This window comes from Neoarthrinium moseri, assembly GCF_022829205.1.
Source record: "Neoarthrinium moseri strain CBS 164.80 chromosome Unknown scaffold39_Wmoseri_CBS_16480, whole genome shotgun sequence".
Taxonomy (NCBI): Eukaryota; Fungi; Ascomycota; class Sordariomycetes; order Amphisphaeriales; family Apiosporaceae; genus Neoarthrinium; species Neoarthrinium moseri.
The window spans coordinates 187731-211921 of NW_026055153.1; the positions used below are offsets into that span (position 1 = coordinate 187731).

Sequence of the window (24191 nt, forward strand, 5' to 3'; positions counted from 1 at the left end):
AGTTCGGTCCTACTTCCCAATACGCCTATCCAAGATCTGGACGCCGGTGTAAGCCCTTTGGTCTCTTGCATCCCCAATCACCGCGCACTGTAGCAGCGGCCTCCTGACTGTGGAACTACTCAACACCGACCTCGCATGCCACCATACCCAAGCCGGCCGCCAAATCCAGCTCCTCCCCCGTAGCATCCTCCCCCGTACCCTCCTCCCCCGAACCCTCCTCCCCCGTAGCCTCTTCCTCCGTAGCCTCTTCCTCCGTAGCCTCTTCCTCCGTAGCCTGGTCTTGAGCTATATCCGAATCCGGGCCCACATTGCGCGCCTCCATACATGGGGCGCGTCTGCATCATTGGCACTGGCCGCGGAGCCATCATGACTGGGACGCATGTTGCCCTTCGTTGGTTGAGTCCGAAACACATGTCCGAAATCTTGATATAGAGGACAGGCGGTCGTGCGCGCTGAGAGTAATTGGTATCAGATCAGTACTGAACTATCGCCCGAGATTGGTGCCACTTGTACGGTTTTAACCACAACTCGTTACAAAGTCCTCTCTCAGCACCCGGGACGATGGCCACATCTTTTATAAACATCCTACTTAATTGCGTTTTGTCCGTTCGGAAGCGGCTCAGCTATGCTTTGCGTCATCCCATGATGTCTGCCGATGCCCGGTTGGCGGTCGCCGGCAATTAAGGTTAAGCGGCCACATGGCCTCCAACTCTCAACTCCCATCGCATGAGTCATGCATCTCACGACGACGGTCAGGTCAAACATGGGTGAACAAGAGAATACTAAGCGAGTCAAGAACACTTGATGGCCTTGGCAGTGGTGGCTTGTGAGATATTGCTGTCTCATTATAGCTGGGTGCCGTTCGAAAACGGACAGTTGGGATGGCAGGAAGGAGGCAAAGTTCATCGATAACTCGCGTATGGCAAGGCACATATGCAAGCGCCATGGTAGCTTCAGTCTAATATCTACCAAACCCGATATATATCTACATATTAGTAAACTTGGCCACGGTATGGACGAGGAAAGCCCGCAACATTTGGCAGGAGATCAGTTTTGCGTAAAAAGAATTCGCGTGATCTGCAACAGGAGCAAGACGTTTCAGCAGCCGAGAGCAGTCGGCCGGATCCTTTAATGGCGTATAGATGAAGTCGGCTGTTACGGAAGCTATTACGAAATTGCTTGGAATCAGTTCCGAGCTAAGCACTAGGATGTTGAATGACTTTAACAGAGGTGGTTCTATATTCTGTTTTATACATTTACAAACCGTTGTGAGTCCAGAGGAGATGGGGTCAACAAGGAACTAAGTTAAGTAGTTCGTTCCAATGAGGCTGAATGTTTAGGCTAGCAATAGGCTGACACTTTTGCCGATCCATGAGATCTTACTGAATGCCACGGATGACGTCACATTAGATGCATTTTGAGAGAGATAACAAATACCAGCGATTGCTCACATTGCACGGCAGCATAAGAGAAAATCACCTTTTTGGCCCCTAACTCCGAGCTTTTCCTTGGGAGTAATTGGCCGTCAGTGACGTATCAACCACCAATTATTTCCGCGTTCAGCGCTTCCAGTACAGTGACGTAGATATTGACACCACCCTACCTATAGGCCTCGCTGCGCGTGTATAGAAAATTATCTAGTACCAGTCCCCTTCCCATCCAGTCTTGAGAAATGGAGATTTCGAAGAATTACGTTCACGTAGAATGTTGACAACGCAGTTGATTTGTGACTCCTACCTAAAGCAATACAAAATTCCGTCAGCCCTGGAACTATGTAGCTGAAGTTGAAAACCACAAGGTCTTCTGGGTAACGGCCATTAACTCTGATGGCATCTTCTTGATCGAAATCAGCACCGGCCTGAGTCGTCCAACCGGATTAGCGGAGCCTCTCCCGTTGACGGATTTCGAATGCTGACTGGAGCGCACCACTTCTGAAGTGATTATAAGAGGCAGTCTCAACGGCACTTACATGGTAGTAGTGTGAGTAACGCACAACCCAATTGGGACAGCATAGACTGGGAGCTGCTATAGATCAAATAAGTTGTAGCTAAGAATTCCTATTGGCACGATCGTAGGTGCACCTGTACGTAAAAAGAGGACCCAGACTCCTCCTACCCGTATGTGGTGCTGAAATTTTTGCAGTCTTTGCTCCCTTCCCATAGAAAAACCTGCATCCCAGTCATCTTGACCCACCAGCCACTTTGATTCGTGTCAAACTGCGAGTATACCGTCCCTGAACTTCTCGGCGGCGGTCTTCTCCTGCTGGGACGGCGACTCTTTCTTAAGCAGACCGCCATTCACCTCAGGGTTTCGCCAGCTCTCGGGCCACTGATCTCGTGGCTTGGACGCGTACCCTTGCATTTGGGCTGCTGGAGCAGGGGCCTGGTCGACAATGCGCGGGTTTTGCTTCTCGCGGTTCAGTTTTTCTCTGGCGACGCATACGCACGGTAGACAAAAGATCGCTTTGGCCGGCTCGATGACTAAACAGTGGAGGTAGCCGCATAGACAATCTCCGGCGGGTGTGTCGGGATTGCTGAATTTGTTTGGCGTGGCCATCTTGGCGGATGTGGTACAGGTGGTCGGTCAGCTCAACTCAACTTCAACGATGATACGCTAAGAAGCCGCTTTGAGCTTGCAGCCTTTAACCTGAAAGTAAGACCTCGAGATATTATTAGAGGCGGCACGTGTGTGTTTTGAGTATACAGTGGGGTCAAATTTTAGGGAGGGATAGATGTGGGATAGTGCGGCTGTCCATTATAACTTATAGCCTGGTTTGCATCGAGATAGGACTTTGAAATGGGCCTCTTGGCATGATGTCAATCATTTTACGCACAATCGACTAGAAATGCGTTGTCATGGGTGCAATTCCTGCTTAAGGAAAGCGTCGCCAAGAATCGATACTATTGGTGGCGAGTACCATGCAGCCGTGGGGTGTAAGCACCCCGGCATACAAGACGTAGCGATTATGAGGGTTACATGGGGTCTAAACCTTGAGTTCAGTGGATGTAACACATCACAAAGTGTATTTACGAGTAGAGGCAAAGTAGGCTAGAACTACAAAGGTTGTGTATCCAGCCAGAATAATAAGTTTTAGATTTACATGTGGAAACTACATTAATAATGCTGCAACAAATAGCTCGTAGATTTTGACTTTTCCATTTCTCCATTCAAACTATTTAGACGATGCCTAGTATTATGGGCCTCAAACCACTCCAAGGGTATGTTATCTCGAGAAGCCAGACTCTGAGCACATTCTTCGTAACATGGCAATAGGAGAGTCGTTACCACGGGACACTCGTCCCATCGTATACGTTAGGCCCCTTGGCATTCTCCCACCCCTTGATAAAGACCTTGGGCATTTGCCCGTTGTACTTCTGGCCCGGTGTGAAGATGATGTCCAACGACGCCTTGGCGCCCTCCTCAGGGGTCAAATCCGCCATATCGCCACCACCAAGGTCGGTTTTCAACCACTGAAAACGGTAGTCAGCAACCAAACACTGCTCGGCAAGTTGTAGGGTAGAAGGTATACATACGCCGGGGCAGAGCGCGATGAACGAGAAGCCCTCCTTTTCGTGATCCAGGGCGTACTGCATCGTAAGCGCGTTCATCGCGGCTTTTGAGATCTTATAGGCTGGGCCAGGGAGGTAGTGGGCCGCGCGGGCTTGCGTGATGGATGCCAGTGAGGTAGAGCTGGGTCTCATTAACACCGCCGCCGGTACATAAGAATTGGCAGTAGTCTTACATGTTGGCGACCTTCTTGAGATTGCCCTTCTGCAGAAGTGGGAGGAATGCTCGGGTCACCCAGTGGACGCCGAGGACGTTGATGTTGAAGCTTTCTGTGAGATTATCCCTGGTGGGCTTTAGCCAAAGAAACCCTGTTGCCTCTTTTGGGTTTGCAAAAAAACAGGCTTACATCGACTTGACGCCGTCCGGTGCATACTGGCAGATTCCGGCATTGTTAATCAGGACGTCTAGGCCACGTCCCTCTAGCTTTGCCTCAACCTCTGTTGCTGCCTGCTTTGCAGATGCTTCGTTTGCAACATTTAGCTTGACAGCAACAACTCGGCCAGACGAGTTCTTGGCGAGTTCATCTATCTCCGCAGATGGACCTCGCGTAGCTGCAAAGACTGTGCTTACGTCTGTGGCTGGGAGGGAAACAAGTTGGCGAACAAGTGCCAACCCGAAGCCTCTGGATGCACCAGTTACAAGGAACGAACTCATCTCGATTGTGACTTGGGCGGCAATGCAAACTAGGCGTGAGAATTGGAGGCAGCTTTGTATGATGAAGACGAGAATCCAAGTGTTGGAGTAGCAGGGTAAAAGTTGGAATGTTTCTCTTTGTTCAGATGATTTGGGGTTGATTCTGTTGAGGTTTAATACCTGGGCGCTCAGTGTGCGATTACGAGCGCACAGTGGAGCCTGATATCCTGGTCAATCCATGCAGTCAATCCTTCTATACCCGCCTGCAGGCTGTTCAATTGTATCTGGAGCTTCGCTTACAAATTTCTGCGAGTTGCGCGGTCTTAGACTGAGCTACGTTGTGGTCGGAGTTAAGACTTAGAGGAGATTAGAGTTTGTCAGCTGCAGTAGAGTATCCGCGACCGTCGCGTGGGCGGCCCGTACACTTAACTAGTATTGACAAACGCACAGATCCTTTCTTTTCTACCCTTGACTTCCACCGTCTATGCCCCTCTCACGTGTCATGATTGAAATGGCTTCCTTGGCCTTCTTCTGTATCTATGAAAGCAGCACTTGGTTCCCCTGGGTGTGGGTGGTGCTACAACTGACAATAATTGACACGTATTAGGGATTTTTGTTTTAACGGATTCCATTACCGGTAGCTCCTATCCACACACTTCTCATCTAATAACGCCTGGCCTCTGGCAAAAGTGGGCAAAGAACAGCTCTCCAACGAATGATTAGAGCTAAACCAATAGCTATGGTCTATCGTTAATTGATACTCGAATCGTGACCAAAATTATGCTATTACCCCTGATCTCAATCTTCAGTCCTACTGGCCACTGGGAAGAAAGTCGCTAAAATATATAGTACGGGGAATCCCAGCTGCCTCCACATCCATGGCGCTTGTACGCGGCCAAGACTCGCCTAACCCGCCGAGTATGCAAGGACCAGCAATGCATCGATATCTCTTGGTTACAAATTCAGTTCTTAAGTCCGAATACGTATTAATACCTTACAATCTGTAAGAGATCAGGCAGAAGTGGGTAATTGGGGCCAGCCACGCATTTTATTCGATGAACTCATACCTAATGGTGGCGAGGCTAATCCATTATACGACTGTACGAATGAAGCTAGTATTTAGCAGATGCTTTACGAACACCAGTTCAGAAACAACACCTAACTCATCACAATTTTCTTTGGCACGATTTCCCACATTGTTCTCTCCTGAGGCGGAACGCACGTCCGGCCTTGGTGGTCTCCTACCAGGGGAGAGGTACGATTCGAGCCCCAGCTTAGCGTTCTGCCACATATTCTCAACTTCCAGTTATCATCCGGACATACGAAGAGCACATATTGGTTCCCTGGCTCCATAAGTTCCGCTTCCTACTTCTAGAATTCCGTTTGCCAAAGTTATGTTGCCACTTTGTCCTCTTTCCAGATTGCCTTCTCGGCCGCACGGCGCAACCCGCGCTGGGGTTTAAGGGCCCATATGCGTGGCGTGGCCAATCTTACCACCAGCAGCGGAACCAGATATCTGGCATTCATGGCGCCGTCCATCTGCTAGGAGCTTCGTCCTCGGCTATTTCCATCGTCCGGCGAAAGCATGCGCCGAGGTGGTCTTGGTAGCCTGCGGTTAGCCAGCGGTGAGCCTCATGTCGTGTCTCGAGGAACATGGGACAGACCAGTACTATACCTGCATGAAACACATCTTGAACTTCGAGTTGAATATTCCTTGTGCTAACTTCCGATAGACCGCTTCACACAGTCTCCGTGTTCTGCTTACTGGTCACACGGCACATGACCATGCAGCTCTTCCTTGGCTTGCTCCATAGCCTTCGCTACTTTGAGGCATCGCCTCATTCGGTCTCGTCGCAGGGCTCAACTCTGTCATTGGCGGGCATTATCAGGATTGGTGATGGCCTTCACCGAGAGTTTTTGGTTGGTACAGGTGTTCGACGCGAAGGGCAGATGCTGGGCCACAACCACAACCGAGACTCCTCCACGCCGTCTGCTCGAGCTTCTGCTGGCTTGGGACCTGGGCCCACGAGCCGGGTTATCGCGGCGGCCATGTTCTCCTCGAAGGCCTCAACCGTTGCTGCCTGCACGTAGCTCTGCTACGCCATTCAAGCCGGTTTACGGCGAAAAGGTCTCGTCCATGAGCTCGGTTACAAGCGATGGGTCCTCACATCCGCCCGATTTCGAGTCGAACAAGGTTGTGGGCGAGCTCGGCTCGCACAGCCACCTGCCTCTTGGCCGGGTTGAGATCGGTTGCGGGCATTCCACCGCAAGGTCTCGTATCGCAGGATGGTCGGCCGCCCTTCTTCACACACGCTCGTTCGTGTCCCAATGCAAAATGTGTGCAAGAGCGGCCGGGCCCCAAACAAGGCATTGGGATTGTCGGCCAGGACGCTGACTCGATCGACTTTGAGATACAGCCTTATTCACCGTCATGTGCATTACAATGGGCACCACAGCTGGTTCTGCCGGCTTTATCTTTCCAAATGAATAGGTCAATATTTTCCTCAAATGCCTTGCGAATCGCTTCGGTGGCCATGAGCCTATAGTCATAGGTCTCGCCACGTTCCATGTGGCGTTGGTTGGTTCTGGGCAACCCGCACGCCAGGTCCATCTCGTCGGGTGTGCAAGTGCGCTCAGGGAGGAGGCGAGATTGTCATATTTCTCGATTTAGAGACCAACGAAGCAATGGTATGAGATGGAGGGGGATCCAAGGCGTCTGCAGTTCCAAGGTGAAGGATATAGGCGAAATATCTGACAAAGACTGGGATGGAGGCTGGCTATAGGTGATGTAAAGGTTGCTGTCGCCTGTATCCAAAGTGCTGGTCACGAAAGTACATGTGATTCTGGAGAGAGAGAGAGGAAGATTACGATCCATCAGCTGCGATTCGGTAGCTGTGTATGTACATGAATGGGGGCATTTTGCGTCCTGTCTTTGTTCTTGTCCTCTGTTTGCCATGTTTGCCCTTTCTGTAATGGGGAATTGTCAAAACTCTGTGTTTGAGTACTCATTTTGTCCTAGCAAAGACAAGCTACTGGCTTACAATCGCCCGTATGAGACCTAAGTCATGAATCTCTTTCGACACATCCGAACCGAGTCATTCCTGGATTGGCAAACGTGCAATTGTGACACAATGTATCGCCTATTGCTTTCCATTTTTTGTCGTCTATGACAATGGGCCACCTGAATCCATTCAGTTGCGCCACTGAACCGTCATATGATCATTAACCCTGGATCACAGAACGGTGTCTGATCTAGTTCGGCCAACGTTGCACCTTGTTCTTGATGCAGGCTGAAAGACGATAAGCAGGAATTCCCCGCTTAAGCGATGGCAATAACCACGATCTTAGGAAGAGACCAAGTCGACAGTGGCCTCTGAGCTTCAGAACGAATACGAAGGTACATGAACACCTTCGCAATCCCTGAGACGACGCAATGCTTCCCTACTCCACCACAACAGATAGCGCATGCCAAGACCAACAATCATTGACTGCTGAATGTTATCAGCATCAATGCTCCGTAAACCGTATGTTCGCCATGCCGAGCCATTGCATGTCTCCAACATACATCAAGCCGAGGTCGAATACTCGGAAACACCGGACTTCCAATTCCAAGGAAGAGCCACCTGGGGGAAGGAGCGCGTGCGTCGGCGAGAGCGCAAAACCACGCTGTTATGCACGACAAAAATATGATGCAAAGTGCAAGAAGAATCCGAAAACAGAGGTATCCATGACATTCGTGGCAGAACTCGAAACAATCTCTGAAAGGGGTATGTAGAGAAGAGAACAAACCGGTATGACATGAAAGGCCACAACAGGGAACACACGGGAGCTGCTTTGTCATTTCGCCAGGGCCAGCGTGATCATGGCGCCATCGGGCAAAGCGACGAAGGCGAGATGGCGGCGCTAAGACACAATCATGCCTTTGGTTGATGAGCTTGTGATGAGCCTGACGGGAGGGTCGCCTGTGCGGCAGCAATGGTGTTCTGCACCACGCCCGGTGACGCTTGAGGGGCGGGCGGCTGTGGAGTGCCGTTTTGCTTGGCGTTATTGCCCTCGTCCGTCAACAGCTTGCTAAGCAAGGGCAGGTCATCACGGGCTCTGGGATCGCGTTCCAAGCAGCGCTTGACCGCCTTCCACTCCCCCTCCTTCATCCTGGCGGCGTGTGGAAGCAAGAATGTCACACTGGGGCTATTGAACAGGGGACCGAGAACTTGGCGGGCCTTCTGCTCGCCCTCCAGCTGAGCCTGCCGGATGGCGTTGACATCGTTCGGCAGGGGCGGTAGGGTAGGGGCAGCCACGGGCGTCTGACGAAGGGCAGCGGGCGGGGCCGGCTGTCCGGGTATGACGGGTGGCGGGATTGGAGTGTGACTCTGATGCTGGGTCTGGGGGGTGCCCGTGTTGGGGAACGAGCCCTGGGGGGTGGCCGGTGACCAGGTAGGCTGAGAGACGGACTGCTTCCGATCAGGTACTGGAGTAGGAGCCTGTGTCGAAGGGGTCGGCGTGGCCTGCTGGAGTGCCGTGGGGGTCTGCCGCTCGTAGGGGATATGCTCGTCCCTCACGACGAAGACCATCAGCAGAATAGGCGTGGGCCGGACCGTAGGCACTAGGTGGTCTGTGATGTTCTCAAGCAGCTCTGGAAGGTTGCCATCGCCCGCCGGGACGGGGATTAGGTATGTGTCTCTCACATTACCAAGCTTCCTCTCGCCCACTACGCCATATCGTTTCTTGGACTGGAAGTAGTCGATGACAGCCGCGAACTGGGCGTTGGCGTGGGGATCGGCGGGGTTTGCCGGGCTCAACCTAGTGATGACAAGGTCGACCTGGTTGTTGTATCGCTGTGCACAAAGATAGGGAACTGCCTTCTCCTCTGGGATGCGGCCGGCGACGGTCAGCACAGACGGGATGAGATTCTCCCAATCGATGCCTTTCAGGGTCTTCAGGTTGGCACCCCCGGCGAACTTGGCCACCGTCCTGAGGTCGGCCAGATTGGTCATCATGAGCGGACCTTGCCAGACAACGTCAGGATCCAGATTCTCGGTGGGGGAATAAGGAGGGGAGTCGCGGTCCTCCTGCAACATGCGATCCACTTCGGGGTCATCGCCGGGCCCAGCCGAGGGTGCCGGCGCCGACGGCCGGCGCTGGATGGGGCCGGACGGCGACTTGACGCTCGAAAAGACCTTTTCGAGATCAAAGTTTCCTTGCCGGGGCGACTGCTTCGCCTGGGTGTCGATTCGCAGAGGCCCAGAGCCAACATTGGCCGGGAGCTCGACCGAGTTCTCGACGTCATTGCCCGTCCTGCCAGTGCCGGGGGCAACAGCGTCCCTAACGCTCTGCCGACGGATGGCGGACGGCACGTCTTCGCTGTTGGTGAAACTGTCGTTCTCGATGAGCTCCTCTCCCTTGTGAGTGCGCCTCACACGAGGGCCGTCGTCGGCAAGGAGGACGGCCTGCTTGTCGGCCCGCTCCTTCATCTGGGCCATCTCGCGCTGCAGCTCCTCGGTCGCCATCTCGTCGCTGGACATGCCGGCCAAGGCCGGGGGCGTAAGGGTGCGATTGAAGACGCGAGCGGCCAGGTCAATGTTCTTCTTAAGGTTGAACATCAGGGACCGGGACTGGTGAGCGGCAGCGGAGGGGGCCGGGTGGGAGTCGGTCACGGCCCTCTCGATTTCTATGGCATGCCGCTCGGTGAGGCCCTTCTTGGTGGCGTCCTTGGGGATGGTGAAGAGGCCCCTCTTGAGGGCCTGCTCCAGCGCGGCCTCGAGGGACTTGCGCAGGTTATCGGCCACCTTGCGACGGTTGCCCTCCAGCTGGTCTATGCTCTCGGCGAGGTCGGCGGGAGGGGTGTACTTGGGCACGGCGGGCACGGCGCGGGTCTCGGTGACCTTGCGCAGCTTGCTGGAAGGCCCCTGGGAGTGGTCACGCGACTTGCGCTTGATCTTGGCGGCAGCGTCGTTGGTCTCCTCCTTCTTGATCTCGGGGGCGGGCGAGGCCTTGGACTTTGTGGTCGAGGCGGCGGGCGACGAGCGGTCCTTGGGGTCGCTGGCGCGCTTGCCCTTGCCCTTCTTGCCCTTCTTCTTCTTGCGGTCCTCCTCCTCCTCCTCGTGCCTCTGGCGGCGCGTGACCCACAGCTCTTCGCCGCTGGCAATGGCGTCCAGCAGCTCCTTGTGGTCGCTGGGGCGGCATTGTTCGCAGAAATACTCCTTAGGTAGATCGTCGTCAAAGATACTCATGCCCATGCAGACGTTGTGCTGCCAGGCGCCACACTGCTCGCAGGCGATCCACGGCTCGTCGGCGGCGTCGTCGTCCTGGGTGGTGGCGCCGCAGACGCAGCGGATCACCTCGTCGTCATCGTCTTCCTCCTCCTGTTCCTCCTCCTCCTCCTCCTCCTCCTTCTCGGCGGCCTTCTTGGACTTTTTGGCGGCGCCCTTGCGCTTCGGGGCGGGCGGGGCGGGGCCGTTCTCGAGGGCCTCGAAGGCCTTTGTGTGCTGGCCCTTGGTGGCGCGTACGGAACGTCTGGGCTCTGGTTCTCCTGTTGAAGTGGGCGAGTGTGTTAGATCGTCTGCGTGTCTCTCGGAGGCGCGGGTCGGGCGCTGCTGCGAGGTGACGACGGCCGCGGCCGCGGCCGTCGCCGTCGCCGTCGACTGCGTGTCTGGGGCGCCTGTCCCACCATCGTTCTCGGGCAACTTATGGGATGAAGTCGGCGACGAAGACGGGGGAGCGGTAAGGCTGGCAGCGTTCTGACTGCTTCGGGTTGCGCGCTTACCGGACATGATGTGCGTTCGACCAGCCAGGCCGGCGGTGTACGGTGTGCTTGGCGGCCGGGTTGGATGGAGACAGGTTCAAGCCTGAGAGCAGACGGGCGTGCGTATGGTAGGTCTGTATACGGGCTGCTTTCGAGGGGTTCTGGGCGTGCAATTCGATACGTGCGGTTTGTGGCCGGGATTTCACTACTCAGGACTAGGGCGGCGATGGATGGCAACTCATCAGGCAATCATGGGAATCTACGCAGGAAGCATGTACTATGATTTTCTGATGACGGAAAATGAACAACCCGAGGGTCCCGCGAGACTCTTTCGACCAGTGCTGGAAGACCCTAGACACTCTCCCACATTTGTCACTCACGAGGGTGAGTTTTGCAAGTAGTAGACCAGTCAGGGGAGTGAGGAGGAGTGCGACGGTGGTTTGCGACCAGTGATGATTACAAAGCCACGGTCGAGGTTTTGGTCCGGGTGGTCGGTCCTTTTTTGGCGCGCGGCGAGGATGGAAATGCGACGCGTGACAGGTTGAAAGGTTGAAGCGTTGAAGCGGGCAGACGAGCGGTGAAGGCGACGCGACAATGGGGGAATTTTTGCGACAGGCGCGCGGTCGCGTGTAGCTATGTCGCCAGTGGAGGTGAGGTAGGGCGACGACGGACAAGGATGCGGTCGCGGGTCGCGTGGCGTGGATATATAATATGACGGGCTCAACGGTCGCAGACGAATGTGGTGATGTGTGCTGCGGGTGGTGTTTGTCCCACTGGAAGAAGAAATGCCGGTGTGGTGGTCGGGTCAGAAATGGTCGGGTCGAAACTGGAAGACGGAACCGGGGTTGGGGCTAGGGGGGGAGGAGGGAAAAAGGTGTGAAAAGGTGGAGGTGGTGAGAGGGTGCAAGGTGGAGAGGCGACGGGATGGGATGGGATGGCGGATGGAAATGGACGGCGGTGGATGGTGGACGGTTGATGGTCGAGGCCGACAACCGGGAGAGGGGAGGAGACAGGGAGGCAAGGAGGTGCTCAAGCTGTGCTGAGCTCACACATAGCTTACCCCCAGCTCCCTACACAGTAACTAATAACTAACCAACTACAGCCCTGGAGGCTACGTCGAGGGAGGTAGGGACCCAAGCTCATTGGTTGGACCTCGACATCCAAATCCAACCTGGAAGGTTCCCGGATTGGCGGACGGCTGGGATGGGGGAGGGGGGAAAAACGGCAGTGGCGCACGGACTGCCAATGGGACAGTCCCAGGGAAAGAGCCTGTCGGGCTGGTCGGACTGGTCGGGCTTGTCCAGCGAGCGCCAGTCGCAGCTTGCCAGTGGTTGAACGGCCTTGCTTGCCTCAGTTAGCTGTGGCTTGGTGCTCCGCTGTCTTTCGTCGTTCTGTCTTCCGAGTGCTCGTGTCATCATGGTCTGTGGCAGACTATGGCTGACTGTGGCTGATGCACCTGCAAGAGGGCCCGTGCTCTTCCTCTCTCTCTCTCCGCCTTGCAGCCTGTAGCCCAGCCCAGCGCCCCAGTTGGCCAGTCACGTAGCCCCCCTAGCCAGCAGCCCCGGGCCAGCTACGCGTATGGGTTTCTTGCCTAACTAGTGAGCTCCAGAGGTGTGTGTGCAATGGCAGCTGCTGCGATTGTTCCCAGTTCAGCCTTCCCATCCTAGAACCTACCCAGACCTCAATCCCATAAGTTACTCTCCCCCCATCTCCATCAACCTCAACGCCCATCCGCCCCGACCGACGACCACCTCTGCCCTCTGTCCACCTTCCAACAGCTGTCCGTCCGACGCATCTGGACGCTCCCGAGACGGTCCCCCTTCTTCATTCCCCAGACAACCTTGGAAGCTTGACGTCCAGCGTCGCTTCGCCATGTCTCGCCGTTACGATTCCCGAGTAAGCTCTCTACCCTACCTACCTAGGTACCCAGGTGGTCACCGGCCAGCACCCGGCTAACCCGTGCGCCCACCCTCCCAGACAACCATCTTCTCCCCCGAGGGCCGTCTGTACCAGGTCGAATATGCCCTCGAGGCCATCTCACACGCCGGCACCGCCATCGGCATCCTGGCCAAGGACGGCATCGTCCTGGCCGCCGAGCGCAAGGTGACGTCGAAGCTGCTGGAGCAGGACACATCGGCAGAGAAGCTCTACGTGCTGAACGAGTATGTTCCCGCCCACCGCGACTGTCTGGGGCTCCTGGTGGACTCTCGAGAGTCCGTTCTACGAGAGACCCTGCGCTGACACTGTGTTTGCTCCCTCGCAGCAACATGATCTGTGCCGTCGCCGGCATGACGGCCGACGCCAACATCCTCATCAACTACGCCCGCACCGCCGCCCAGCGCTACCTCCTGACGTACAACGAAGACATCCCCTGCGAGCAGCTCGTCCGGCGGCTGTGCGACCTGAAGCAGGGCTACACGCAGCACGGCGGCCTGCGGCCCTTTGGCGTGTCCTTCATCTACGCCGGCTGGGACCCCCAGAGGCAGTTCCAGCTCTACCTCAGCAACCCCTCGGGCAACTACGGCGGCTGGAAGGCGACGAGCGCCGGCGCCAACAATGCCAGCGCCTCCAGCCTGCTGAAGCAGGACTACAAGGAGGACTGCACGCTGAAGGAAGCCTGCGGCATGGCCGTCAAGGTGCTGAGCAAGACGATGGACTCGACCAAGCTGAGCAGCGAAAAGAGTGAGTCCCCGCTCCTCCTCCAACTATCCCTCCATTCACCCATCCCCTCGTTTCTTCTTCATTTTTTTTTTTGGCTTGCGTGACGCGAAAATACTGACGAGTTTTGTTTCCTTAGTCGAGTTCGCAACGGTGGGGCAGACGGAGGACGGCAAGATCTACCACAGACTCTGGAGCGCCGACGAGATCACGGCGCTGCTGAAGGAGCACGACCTGGCAAAGGACGAGAGCGCCGACGACAAATAGGCACCTGTATCATGGATGAAGCGGAGGGGAGGGAGTCTAGGGTTGCATCATAGAGCCATTGTACTAATACGACACGGAATGATGATCTAGATACTTGAGGGACATGCATCCTTTCTTAGTCTTCTTCTTCTGTGCTGGCCCCGCCTCTCATGTGCTTGCGTATGCAGGTACTGGTGCTGGTGCTGGTGCTACTTGAGATCGAGCTGTCTGCGCTCATGTCATGGTGGTGTTTTAGCTGGTCTGAGTTGCGTCCGTCTGCATAGTCCGCGTCGTTCCTGCATGCCTAATCTATATTCTGACGGCTCTCACATTGAACCCTCGGGTCAAATCAGACCGTGCAGATAGATGTGTTCCACGTATATACCATTTGTTCCTTGGATCTCATATGAGTGAGCAATGTCACGGGCGACAGAGTTCCGAGAGCGTTCCTAAGGACCTCGGGACTATGTCTACTAGACTCATGGCGGCGTATAAAATAAAATACAATACAATAGCGAGACACGTCAGGCTGCTGCTCTCCGTCCAGCTTCCAGGTTGTCCTTGGATGGTGCAGGTGCCCACTAATGACGAGCTGGGCCTAGGCCGTCGCGGGGCGGCCACTAAAATAGCCTTGCCCGTCTGCATTCCATAAGGGTTTCCATAAGGGTGCCTAGGTAGGCTCCCCTGTCAGAGATGTGCCACCACCATCACCATCACCGCCCTGTCGCTGGGAGCCACTAACTAGCCAGTAACTACCTAGGTAACTAGCCAGTAGCCAGTCGCCGGCCAGCGTGGGACCACCTGCCCGCCGCCAGTGAGCTTGACCACCTGGGCACAAATCACCAGCAACCACAAGGGCAGGGGGGGTCCAGACCAGACACACCACGCCAGACCACTAACTACCTAGGTACAGTTGTCCTTCGTCGACCTCCTCCTTCTCACACCGCGTTTGCGGCTCAACCTACACTCCTCTCCTCCAGACCGACCGACCCTAATACTCATATCGTCCGCCACCATGAGTCTGCAAATCCCCCATCACCCCAAGGCCAATGGCGCTGGCAAGGACACCAAGGCCGTCATCCTGGTGCGTGAGCATGGACATTGAACCCTCCACCCCTCCCCCTTCCCAGGAGACAGGAGAAAGGAGAATGGGAGGAAAGCATCCCGCCTTTTTGACCCCACCAGGGGTCCCCTTCCCTCCCCTTCTCCTGGGAATCCAAGGTGGAAGTGTATAATATCAACAATGTATAACTGACGACACACAAAACTCTCAGGTCGGAGGTCCCTCCAGAGGTACTCGCTTCAGGCCGCTGTCGCTCGACGTCCCCAAGGTCAGTTTTCTTTTAGCTTGCTGCCCCTAAACGCCTTCGTCGGTCCATCCCCTGTTATCCTGTCGCGCACGATCCTGACACACGACGCTCGCCCGCCTACAGCCTCTCTTCGATGTCGCCGGCCACCCCATCATCTGGCACTGCCTCACGGCGGTCGCCAAGGTCCCCTCCATCCAGGAGGTTGTCATGATCGGCTACTACGACGAGTCCGTCTTCAAGGACCTCATCAAGGAGGCCTCGTCCGCCTTCCCCGGCCTGCCCATCAAGTACCTGCGCGAGTACGAGGCCCTGGGCACCGCCGGCGGCCTGTACCACTTCCGCGACGCCATCCTCAAGGGCCGCCCCGAGCGCATCTTCGTGCTCAACAGCGACGTCTGCTGCTCCTTCCCCCTCAACGAGATGGCCAAGCTGTTCGACGACAAGGACGCCGAGGCCGTCATCCTCGGCACCCGCGTCCACGAGGACGCCGCCACCAACTTTGGCTGCATCGTCAGCGACGCCCACAGCCGCCGCGTCCTCCACTACGTCGAGAAGCCCGAGGGCCACATCTCCAACCTCATCAACTGCGGCGTCTACCTCTTCAGCGTCGACGCCATCTTCCCCTCCATCAAGAGCGCCATCAAGCGCCGCACCGACCGCCCCCGCCTCGTCAGCTACCCCTCGTCCGAGAACCTCGAGTCCAGCTTCATGGCCGACGACGACGAGGAGAAGAGCAAGGAGGTCCTGCGCCTCGAGCAGGACATCCTCAGCGACCTCGCCGACAGCAAGCAGTTCTTCGTCTACGAGACCAAGGACTTCTGGCGCCAGATCAAGACGGCCGGCTCCGCCGTGCCCGCCAACGCCCTCTACCTCCAGCAGGCCTACCAGGGCGGCTCCAAGGAGCTCTCCAAGGCCGTGCCCAACCACATCATCCCCCCCGTCTTCATCCACCCCTCGGCCACCATCGACCCCACGGCCAAGCTGGGCCCCAACGTCTCCATCGGCCCCCGCGTCACCATCGGCGCCGGCGTCCGCATCAAGGAGACCATCGTCCTCGAGGACAGCGAGATCAAGCACGACGCCTGCGTGCTCTACTCCATCATTGGCTGGAACAGCCGCGTCGGCGCCTGGGCCCGTGTCGAGGGTACCCCGACCCCCGTCACCAGCCACACCACCAGCATCGTCAAGAACGGCGTCAAGGTCCAGAGCATCACCATTCTTGGTAAGGAGTGCGGCGTCGGCGATGAGGTTCGCGTGCAGAATTGTGTGTGTCTGCCGTTCAAGACGTTGAAGAGGGTACGTGTTTTCTCTTCCCCTCCCCCCTTTCCAACCCTTATTCTTATACCTGTTTTCTACGTGCTCTCTCTTCTCTCGTAAAAAAAACCACTTCCGCTCAAGAAACGTCAACTAACGTGAGTCTAGGATGTTTCAAACGAAGTCATCATGTAAGAAGCGATTAGAATTTTTTGCTTTTCATAGCTGGCAGCTATGTGGGATTCCCCACGGTGGGATGAGATCTGCGAGTGGGCATTTCGTCGCAGCTACACGCCCCCTAAAAAAAAATGGAGAGGTCCCGGCCGGTTGAGCCTCATATAGATAGGAATGCATATCTATCCCAACACGCAAGCTCATGTGCATAGTCTATGTGAATCTCACGTCCATCCTCGAGCCCAGGGTTAATATCCCGACCTGGTGTGCATCAATGTAACTCGGCTTGCACTCCGAACTGTATTCGTAGTTCCCAGTCTGTCTCGGTCACGCCTTGGCAATGGGTTCGGAACTCAAATCATGCCTTTCACGTAGCCGCGATTACAAGAAAGAGATTGTATGTGATGCTATCAGTGTCACGTTGAAATATAGCCCTTATACCATCGGTAGGAAAGACCCCCTTCGGCGGTGTGTGGTGTCGTCCGGTCCATCCAACTCTGTATTATGGCGTTACTCCCTTCTCGAGTCTGTTTGTATTCCCTATCTTGAATGGGACGTCTGCAACGCTGCGATGTAACCGGATCGGTTCCAGTGTGCGTTTTCTCGGCAGCGCGCCTATATCATCGTCTCATGACGTCGAGTGTTGCAATACCTTCTTGCCGCCCGCCGATGGTTGTTTCGGCGCTTGCAAGTTACGATCAGTTCGAGGTATGATCCGAGTCCAGCAATTGATTGGCTGCCATCTGCTGGCGCTAAAGCGCGCCTTAACGCCCGTCTAAGGTGCCCCCGGTGGTAAGGAGAAAGGCAATAATGGATGGGCTATCTAGGTTATTAGTTATCCACTTTTAACTTACACACCCCGCGCCAGACGTAATCGCTCTCCGTCGCTGCACATGCCATACTTAAATACATATAGCGACAGTCACCACAACTTCGTATCAGAATATACACCTCCATCCCCGTCTGATATACTATAGCTAGTGACCAGTGACCATTGATCGAGGCTACTCGGCGCTACTCTATTAGAGTTGATACCACTGCAACCCGCGACATTCAGTTTCCAGATAGGACGCTCTCGCAATGGCGTCGGCCGAGAGCAACCACCTGCAGGAACTGCGACGAACCGAGGACGTCCAGGCACAGCCAGCGGATAACGCAGCACCAGAAGCACCAAAATCACCGGCCCCAGCACCGGCCCCGGCTGCACCCGGACCCAGCATCCAGCAGAGCCACCCGACCCATCGCCTCCGGAACGTCCGGCTAGGCAACAACAGCGTCATGTTCTATGTATCGTCCAAGGATCACCTGTACGACGTGGAGGAGCTGGAGGCCGGCGACGGCGCCTGGCACTCCGTCGGCGTCTGGGAGGATCCCACCATCCAGCAGGGCATCCGCGACCTGCGCCAGCGCCAGCTCGCCAGCTCGGCGCTTCAGGCCCCCGCTGCTGCCGCCGCCGCCGACGGCGACGCCGCGCAGAGGGACCAGAGCCCGCACGGGGTTGGGGGCCGCAGACTCGGGGTGACACCGGGGACGTCTTCGGTCTCTCAGAGCGGGACTAAATGAGGAAATTCTTCCCCTGGGTTGTGGCCGGGCGCGCGTTGCTCCATCTGGCGTCGCGAATGTGTATGCTCTTTTATCTTATCATGATCTATATATCTCCTGCAAATCTATCGAGGTCGTGTTTCACTTGCCCCCCTTCCTTTCCTTACTCCGTCTTCAAAATCAAAATAAAAGGGGGAAAACCCAATCACCTCTGCTGTTGATACTGGAAGTAATGCTGCAGCGTGGTGTCGGACACGGAGCCCACGAACTGGATCGCCCCGTCGCCGGCCGACACGTTCTTGAGGCTGAAGAGGTCGCCCAGCGTCGACACGAAGACCTGCTGCCCGTCGTGGCCCATGCTCACGTCCTCCAGCACGTGCACGCGCGGCGACGCCGCCTGCTGCGACGCCGAGGTGCAGATCGCCAGGCACTGCTCGACGCTCTGCCGCTCGCTGACCAGCCGCTGCGCCGCCTCCGCGGCGTCCACAGGCTCGCCCGGCAGCGCGAGCCGCGCCCGCCGTTGCTGCTGCTGCCGCTCCTGTGCGGCTTGCCGGTGCGCCTTCAGGTCCGATACCGTGTCGTTGAGCTTGTCGCTGCATTCGTTCAGTGCCGATAGCGTCATGACATGTGCTTTCTGTAGCTGCAGCAGCGAGACAGCGCTGACGGCGTTGCCGCCGCCGCCGTTCTCGTCCTCTATCACGGGCAGTAACCGCATGGCATCGATGTGGGCCAGGACCTTCTCGCAGATCATGAGGCACTGCTCGGTGCTGTCCTTTTCGTTCTGGATCCGTTGTTGGTCGGTGGTGGTCGTCAGAGCACCCCCGGAACCTGCCGTCCCTCGTAGCGCGAGAGATTCCAATTTTTCGTTGATGTTCTCAAGGTGGTCCTCAAGGTCTAACGTCGTACTCTGGATCATGTCCTTATACTCATTTAGAACTCGCAGAGTGACTGAAGTAGAACGTCTACATGGATGAATCAGCCACCGAGGAGGGCCAGAAAGAGGCGGGAGACAAAGAAATGATATGAAACAGGGTAACAAAGAAAGTTATTCAATCGTAGAGGAAAACAGCGTACAGGTTCGCATCCGCCAACGCAATGGCAATCGTGGATTTATAACCTGCGAGCATATTTGTGAAGTGCATGACGTCGCCGTCCATATACCGCAGGCGCGCCCAATCCCTGAAGCTGGTCCGGCCGCCGCCCGAATGTCTGCCGCACGACCGGATCAGAGCGTTGAACTCGGCACATGCCTGGTGGCACTGGAGCAGAGGCAGCCTCAGCGGCTGGAACGACGCGGGATCCCGGTCGGCCAGGATCTGGAGCGACTCCAGGACCTCTACCAGGGCCTCCAGCTCCTCCCGCAGCTGCTTGATGGCCCGCTGGTGGTTCCTGAAGCTCTGCACCGTCTGGTATAGTATCTGGCTAGATTGGGCGGCGGCGGCAACGATGGCAACCAGAGCCGAGCTGACGCTCAGCGGATCGGCCATCGGCTGGAGCCTGCTGGTGCTTAGTAAAGCCCCTTCGCTTTTCCTTGTGTCACGATGTACAAGCCGCTGGGAGGCACGGGTCCTGGGTATATTCGCCCAGTGTGTGTGTAGCCGCTCTCTTGGGTCCATCGCCGTCAAGGATCCCCGCAGCCGGCAGGAGTGGGGACCACCCCCGCCGTGGGTACGCTTGTGGGCCTGACCACAACGCCCAGCGACTATAGACCTGGAGAATGTGTTTGCTATAGCTGTATCCACAAGTTCTCGTGTGAAGGCAAGAAGAATGCGCTTCGGCTTCGTGAAAGGCAGAAACCTACAAGGAAATTTCATGTTAGGATCACAGAAGGACTCCCTCGATATTCTACTAGCTGCTTTTAGCCTTTCGTCATTTTGCATATATTGGTAAATTTCCATATGTTTTGTATGTACATGGTATAATGCAGCAATGCAACAACGCCTACTTCCTCTGTTAGGATGCTGCGTACGAGTTATTGCGCCAAAACGCCGTCGCTCCCGTAGAGGGGTATGGGTGCGATCAGAACCACGCGCGCCTTTGCTTCTATATCGTAAAATCGTCATCATACTCGTCGTCGCTCCCCGCAGTGTCCGCCTGCATGGGCTCGATCTCTATTTCGAATGTCAGGGGTGACTCCACGCCCTTGCCGCTGGCCAGCTGGCTCCGAACTACGCGCTTGATCTGCTTGACGAAGACCGTGAACCTGTTCTCGTCGGCCCGGAGGAACTCCTCCACGGCTCGGAACCCAGGGCCCTCGACGGTGAAGATGACGCCCCGCGCGTCCGCCGCGAGGTCCAGCTCCGCTATGATCTGCCCAAGCGTCGTCTGCTCGAGTTTCCAAGTCGGAGTCCACGACCTGTACGAGTAGATCGGCCGCCGTGACAGGACCACGCGATAGATAAAGTCAATCCTGGGCTTGGGAAGAGTTCTTGGTTGCTGCTGTCGTTCCGGTTTCACTTCTGGCTTCTCACTGGTCTGATGCAGCTCCTCTCTATGCGTACTTGCTGTTGAAGGGTCCATATCTTTGTGGAGTGGATGGTCCGTGCTAACGTTGATGACAGGTTGAGCTGGACTGGCGGGTGTGTCTATAGCCTCCTTCTGTTTAGCCTCTGCTGAGGCGGTTTGCTCCTGTGTAGGTGGCCTCTCCTCAGGGTGCACTTGCGCGGATGCAGATACACGGGAAACTCTGAGGACATCTTCGGCTTGTTGCTGAGGCTCATATTGTTGTTGTGGTTGTGGTTGCTGCGAATCTTCCAGGGCAACTGTCTTTGCTGCGTTTAGGTACTCTGTCTGAGCTTGAATTCCTGGGTTTGACGATGTAGCCATCGTTGGGGGCACCCTCACTGCGGGGTCATCAACTCCAACAGTCGGATCAGCTTCCAATGGGGCCCACGACGACTGCGGTGCCGCATCGATATCTGAGCCGTTAAGAGCCTCATCCATGGCTTCGAGGCCGCTGAAACCCTCCCGGTGAACCGGCCGCTTTGGTCGCTCGGATACCCGCTTAGGCGGTGTAGCGGACTCTGGTACTGAATCCACTGTCGGCCTATGGCCGTTTGCAGGAGTCTTGTTGTCTCCAACTGTCTTTCCACTAACCTTGTTGCGTTTTGCGGCCTGACTTGGTGAGTCAGAATTCTTCTTTCTCTTGGGCGTTTGTTTCCCTTTGGCTGCTGTCGCCTCTGACGCACACTGGGGAGGCTTGTTTGTCTGACAACTAACGTATTAGAAGATGCAACAAGACCCTATGAGTTCATTCGGGCTTAGGAGTACGTACATGTTGTTCAACGGGTTCAGGGGTCTGCGGGAATGAGTAAGGGTCGTCGAAGCTCTCGACTTTGACCTTTCGCGAAGCATTGGTTGTTTCCGAATCTCTAGAAAACTCAGGTCGAGTAGTTTCAGTTGATGGAATTGGTCTGTCAGGTCTGCATGCCGGATTAACTAACGTCATTCTTCTTGACAAGGAAACATAATGCGACCGTAATTACATACCGTGGTGATACTGGAAGATTTTCTGAATCCGACAGTTCGTCGACATCAATTGGATTTTCTGAGCTTTGACCACGGGCTTGAGGCTCTACGGAAGGTTCAATTGACCTTTTCTTGTTGTAGTTACTTTTGTACCTTTTATTTCTATATTGCTGTTGGTTTAGGCGGAAGAAGAGTTGCTTCATCAACCGTTTGATCCTACATTGTAACTTAGCAAATTAGACTGGCAAAAGAGTGTGGAGAAACATACCGTGGTTGATCCCTTGAATAACGCAGTTTATTGTAGTTAGGCGAGGTTTCGGAATCGGGCCAATACAATGGGCCGTTTCCATCTCGGTCCAAGTAAGCGGCCGTCATTTCGTCGAGCCCAGCCTGGTGCTCCTTAAGTTTCCACTCATGCAGGTCTGGGCCTGGGAGCCCGGTGCTGGTAACGAACTTCTTCCTGAACCCTCGTAGATCGTCGGTAAATGTACTGCACCGGGTAAGCCGAGGATCTCCATAGTCAAGGCCGACTCGCAACGCCGTAATGTTCGGGATGCTTGTGGCAGTTATCCGCGATGATGGAGACGAGGGCATGGCACCGTTCTGAACAGCCCCAGATCGTGATGTGTGGGAGGAAGATAGAATGTGCGAGAAGACAAGGAGCGGGAAAATGTTGGTTTACCACAAGATGAGACGTGCATAGCCCCTCCCAAATCAGACCCATCAACCCGGAGGCCGGGTGGTGGGCGCAAGTCTTTCGGTGCGCACATTTCCTTCGCCGCCCCTGTAACCAAGCCCCTCAGCTGAACCTCTGGTGCATAACACCCCTGCTCATGGGCCGGGGTACATCAATGCGTTAGACTCAGACAATTCTGCGAGAAGGAAGATTGAAGACCTATTGGTAAGTGAATATTGCTATACTCTGACCCGCTTCCAGATCAAAGCTAGGTGTTTCCATCAATAAAAAGAATAATGTACACTTGAATTCGGAACACTCTAGCAACTATACTATCCATAGTCATGACAAGGCGAGTGCCAGTAGAATAGGCATGGTGTGATCTTCAAAGTGTAGCCGTTCCTGGTCGCCATCCAACCCACCCTCCCTGCAGCTGAACCGGTCATGCAACAGCACGGCCAACAGCCAAGGCAGTCAAACTGGCGCAGGCCTCAGCGATAAGGAAAGGGGGTGACTACGTACTGGAAAGTGGAAATTCCTACCTGGCAGTTTATCTTGGAGCAGGAGCAGTTAGAGGAAGGGTAGGGTAGGCGTAAAAAACCATACGTTGATGCTGGTAGAATGTCTTCAGCTCCAACTATAAATACGAGCCCACTACTTCCAAATTCTTCACCTACTCACCCTCCTCATCTTATCACTCAACTTTCGACCTAGGTTTACAAATTCATCATTTACTAATCCTTCTCGCCGCTTAGCAGCCGTCTGTCAAGCTAAAACTCCACATCTTTATATCGTTCTATTCTCAACAATGGATCCTACCCAAGCATACACTTCTAAAGCCATCATCATCTGCCTTTTCGCTATCTCCGCTCTTGCACTCTATCCCTCGTTGAACAATGGCAATTCCCGTCAATTGGAAACAGCTGTGCCCGGAAATGTGCAACGTGAACCACAAGGGCGCATTTTGATGGACCCTGAGACTCTTCCTCCTCCGGGCTGGGAGCTTTCTGGTTCTGGTAAAAGCCCATTCCCGAATCCCGATAGCATTCAGAGTCTTACTTTACCCCGCGCTAGTTGTCAATGTCACGGTTAGAATCAATCATGAAGGTATGGCCTTCGTATACTCCAACTTATTGTTTGAATGTTCGATTTTTGACGCAACCATCAATAGTTGGGTTTGGCACATACAGATTTCAGATGAAGAAGCGGGCGCGAGCTGTAGCCGCGTAGTTAAGCATGCGATTACATTCATCTGCCGTAGTCCGCAACAGCGTCGCCAAACAATGTCAAGGGCCTTTGCCCCAAGGCTAGTGGTTGCGAAATCCAAATTGAGCTTTATCCGGACCTTGCTACACTCTGTTCACTCCGAACGACAGACTTGCCTTCGTCTAACGTAGCCACATTTCATCACCCATCTAACACTGGAGGTACGCAACAGTCATTACCTACACTGCACACGCAGTCACGGCAAAGAACCAGGGAAAGACGGAAAAGAAAAGAAACCGTGAAGGAGAACAAGGGAAAGAAAGAAAGGAAAAAAAAAAAAAAAGGGTGGTAGTATAGAGCGGATAGGCGCATTGTTTACGTTGGGTGTTCTAGAATATAGAACTGTTTTTCCGAATCAATCAATTGTCTTTGTTGAGTACGCTGAGCTGTTTTGTTTGGATGCCGTTTGGTTCGCATTGCAAATCGCTGCGCAGATAACTCATCGTGTCTGTCTGCATACATCGCTGCTGCCATGGAAAACCGGGCAGCAAGACAGCACTAGGGTTATCGCATCATCAAGTGCGAACTGTGGCCGCCGCCTCCCATCCGTCGCCAGCCCCACGAAGTTGACCCTGCGAGTTCGTTAGCACTCCTCGCAATTCATTTCTATGTTGGCCCAGAGGGTAGTTCGAGTCTGCATTGCTTGAGTCATCAT

At 55.1% G+C, this 24191-nt stretch overlaps 10 protein-coding genes across 10 annotated transcripts; 4 read left to right on the plus strand and 6 right to left on the minus strand.

Annotated features, from left to right (window-relative positions):
• Nucleotides 1–115: 115 nt before the first annotated feature.
• JN550_008950 (uncharacterized protein) lies at nucleotides 116–322 on the minus strand (the record flags this gene model as incomplete). Its single annotated transcript, XM_049320967.1, has 1 exon — nucleotides 116–322. The coding sequence occupies one exon, from the start codon at nucleotides 320–322 to the stop codon at nucleotides 116–118; it is 207 nt and encodes a 68-aa protein (XP_049169066.1).
• A 1889-nt stretch (nucleotides 323–2211) lies between these two features.
• On the minus strand, nucleotides 2212–2556 carry JN550_008951 (uncharacterized protein; the record flags this gene model as incomplete). The annotated part of the gene is made up of 1 exon (XM_049320968.1): nucleotides 2212–2556. The coding sequence occupies one exon, from the start codon at nucleotides 2554–2556 to the stop codon at nucleotides 2212–2214; it is 345 nt and encodes a 114-aa protein (XP_049169067.1).
• Nucleotides 2557–3281: 725 nt separating this feature from the next.
• On the minus strand, nucleotides 3282–4221 carry JN550_008952 (uncharacterized protein; the record flags this gene model as incomplete). The annotated part of the gene is made up of 4 exons (XM_049320969.1): nucleotides 3282–3470; nucleotides 3534–3690; nucleotides 3743–3850; nucleotides 3914–4221. 4 exons carry the CDS (start codon nucleotides 4219–4221, stop codon nucleotides 3282–3284), a joined length of 762 nt encoding a protein of 253 aa, XP_049169068.1.
• A 1613-nt stretch (nucleotides 4222–5834) lies between these two features.
• On the plus strand, nucleotides 5835–6291 carry JN550_008953 (uncharacterized protein; the record flags this gene model as incomplete). The annotated part of the gene is made up of 2 exons (XM_049320973.1): nucleotides 5835–5866; nucleotides 5934–6291. The coding sequence occupies 2 exons, from the start codon at nucleotides 5835–5837 to the stop codon at nucleotides 6289–6291; spliced, it is 390 nt and encodes a 129-aa protein (XP_049169069.1).
• Nucleotides 6292–8114: 1823 nt separating this feature from the next.
• Nucleotides 8115–10970, minus strand: JN550_008954 (uncharacterized protein; the record flags this gene model as incomplete). Its single annotated transcript, XM_049320974.1, has 1 exon — nucleotides 8115–10970. The coding sequence occupies one exon, from the start codon at nucleotides 10968–10970 to the stop codon at nucleotides 8115–8117; it is 2856 nt and encodes a 951-aa protein (XP_049169070.1).
• Nucleotides 10971–12814: 1844 nt separating this feature from the next.
• Nucleotides 12815–13867, plus strand: JN550_008955 (uncharacterized protein; the record flags this gene model as incomplete). Its single annotated transcript, XM_049320975.1, has 4 exons — nucleotides 12815–12838; nucleotides 12920–13104; nucleotides 13206–13624; nucleotides 13740–13867. The coding sequence occupies 4 exons, from the start codon at nucleotides 12815–12817 to the stop codon at nucleotides 13865–13867; spliced, it is 756 nt and encodes a 251-aa protein (XP_049169071.1).
• A 994-nt stretch (nucleotides 13868–14861) lies between these two features.
• Nucleotides 14862–16605, plus strand: JN550_008956 (uncharacterized protein; the record flags this gene model as incomplete). The annotated part of the gene is made up of 4 exons (XM_049320976.1): nucleotides 14862–14930; nucleotides 15121–15177; nucleotides 15280–16452; nucleotides 16579–16605. The coding sequence occupies 4 exons, from the start codon at nucleotides 14862–14864 to the stop codon at nucleotides 16603–16605; spliced, it is 1326 nt and encodes a 441-aa protein (XP_049169072.1).
• Nucleotides 16606–17664: 1059 nt separating this feature from the next.
• On the plus strand, nucleotides 17665–18147 carry JN550_008957 (uncharacterized protein; the record flags this gene model as incomplete). The annotated part of the gene is made up of 1 exon (XM_049320977.1): nucleotides 17665–18147. One exon carries the CDS (start codon nucleotides 17665–17667, stop codon nucleotides 18145–18147), a length of 483 nt encoding a protein of 160 aa, XP_049169073.1.
• A 184-nt stretch (nucleotides 18148–18331) lies between these two features.
• Nucleotides 18332–19613, minus strand: JN550_008958 (uncharacterized protein; the record flags this gene model as incomplete). The annotated part of the gene is made up of 2 exons (XM_049320978.1): nucleotides 18332–19088; nucleotides 19201–19613. The coding sequence occupies 2 exons, from the start codon at nucleotides 19611–19613 to the stop codon at nucleotides 18332–18334; spliced, it is 1170 nt and encodes a 389-aa protein (XP_049169074.1).
• Nucleotides 19614–20169: 556 nt separating this feature from the next.
• Nucleotides 20170–22188, minus strand: JN550_008959 (uncharacterized protein; the record flags this gene model as incomplete). The annotated part of the gene is made up of 4 exons (XM_049320979.1): nucleotides 20170–21240; nucleotides 21401–21548; nucleotides 21616–21810; nucleotides 21863–22188. The coding sequence occupies 4 exons, from the start codon at nucleotides 22186–22188 to the stop codon at nucleotides 20170–20172; spliced, it is 1740 nt and encodes a 579-aa protein (XP_049169075.1).
• Between the last annotated feature and the right edge of the window lie 2003 nt (nucleotides 22189–24191).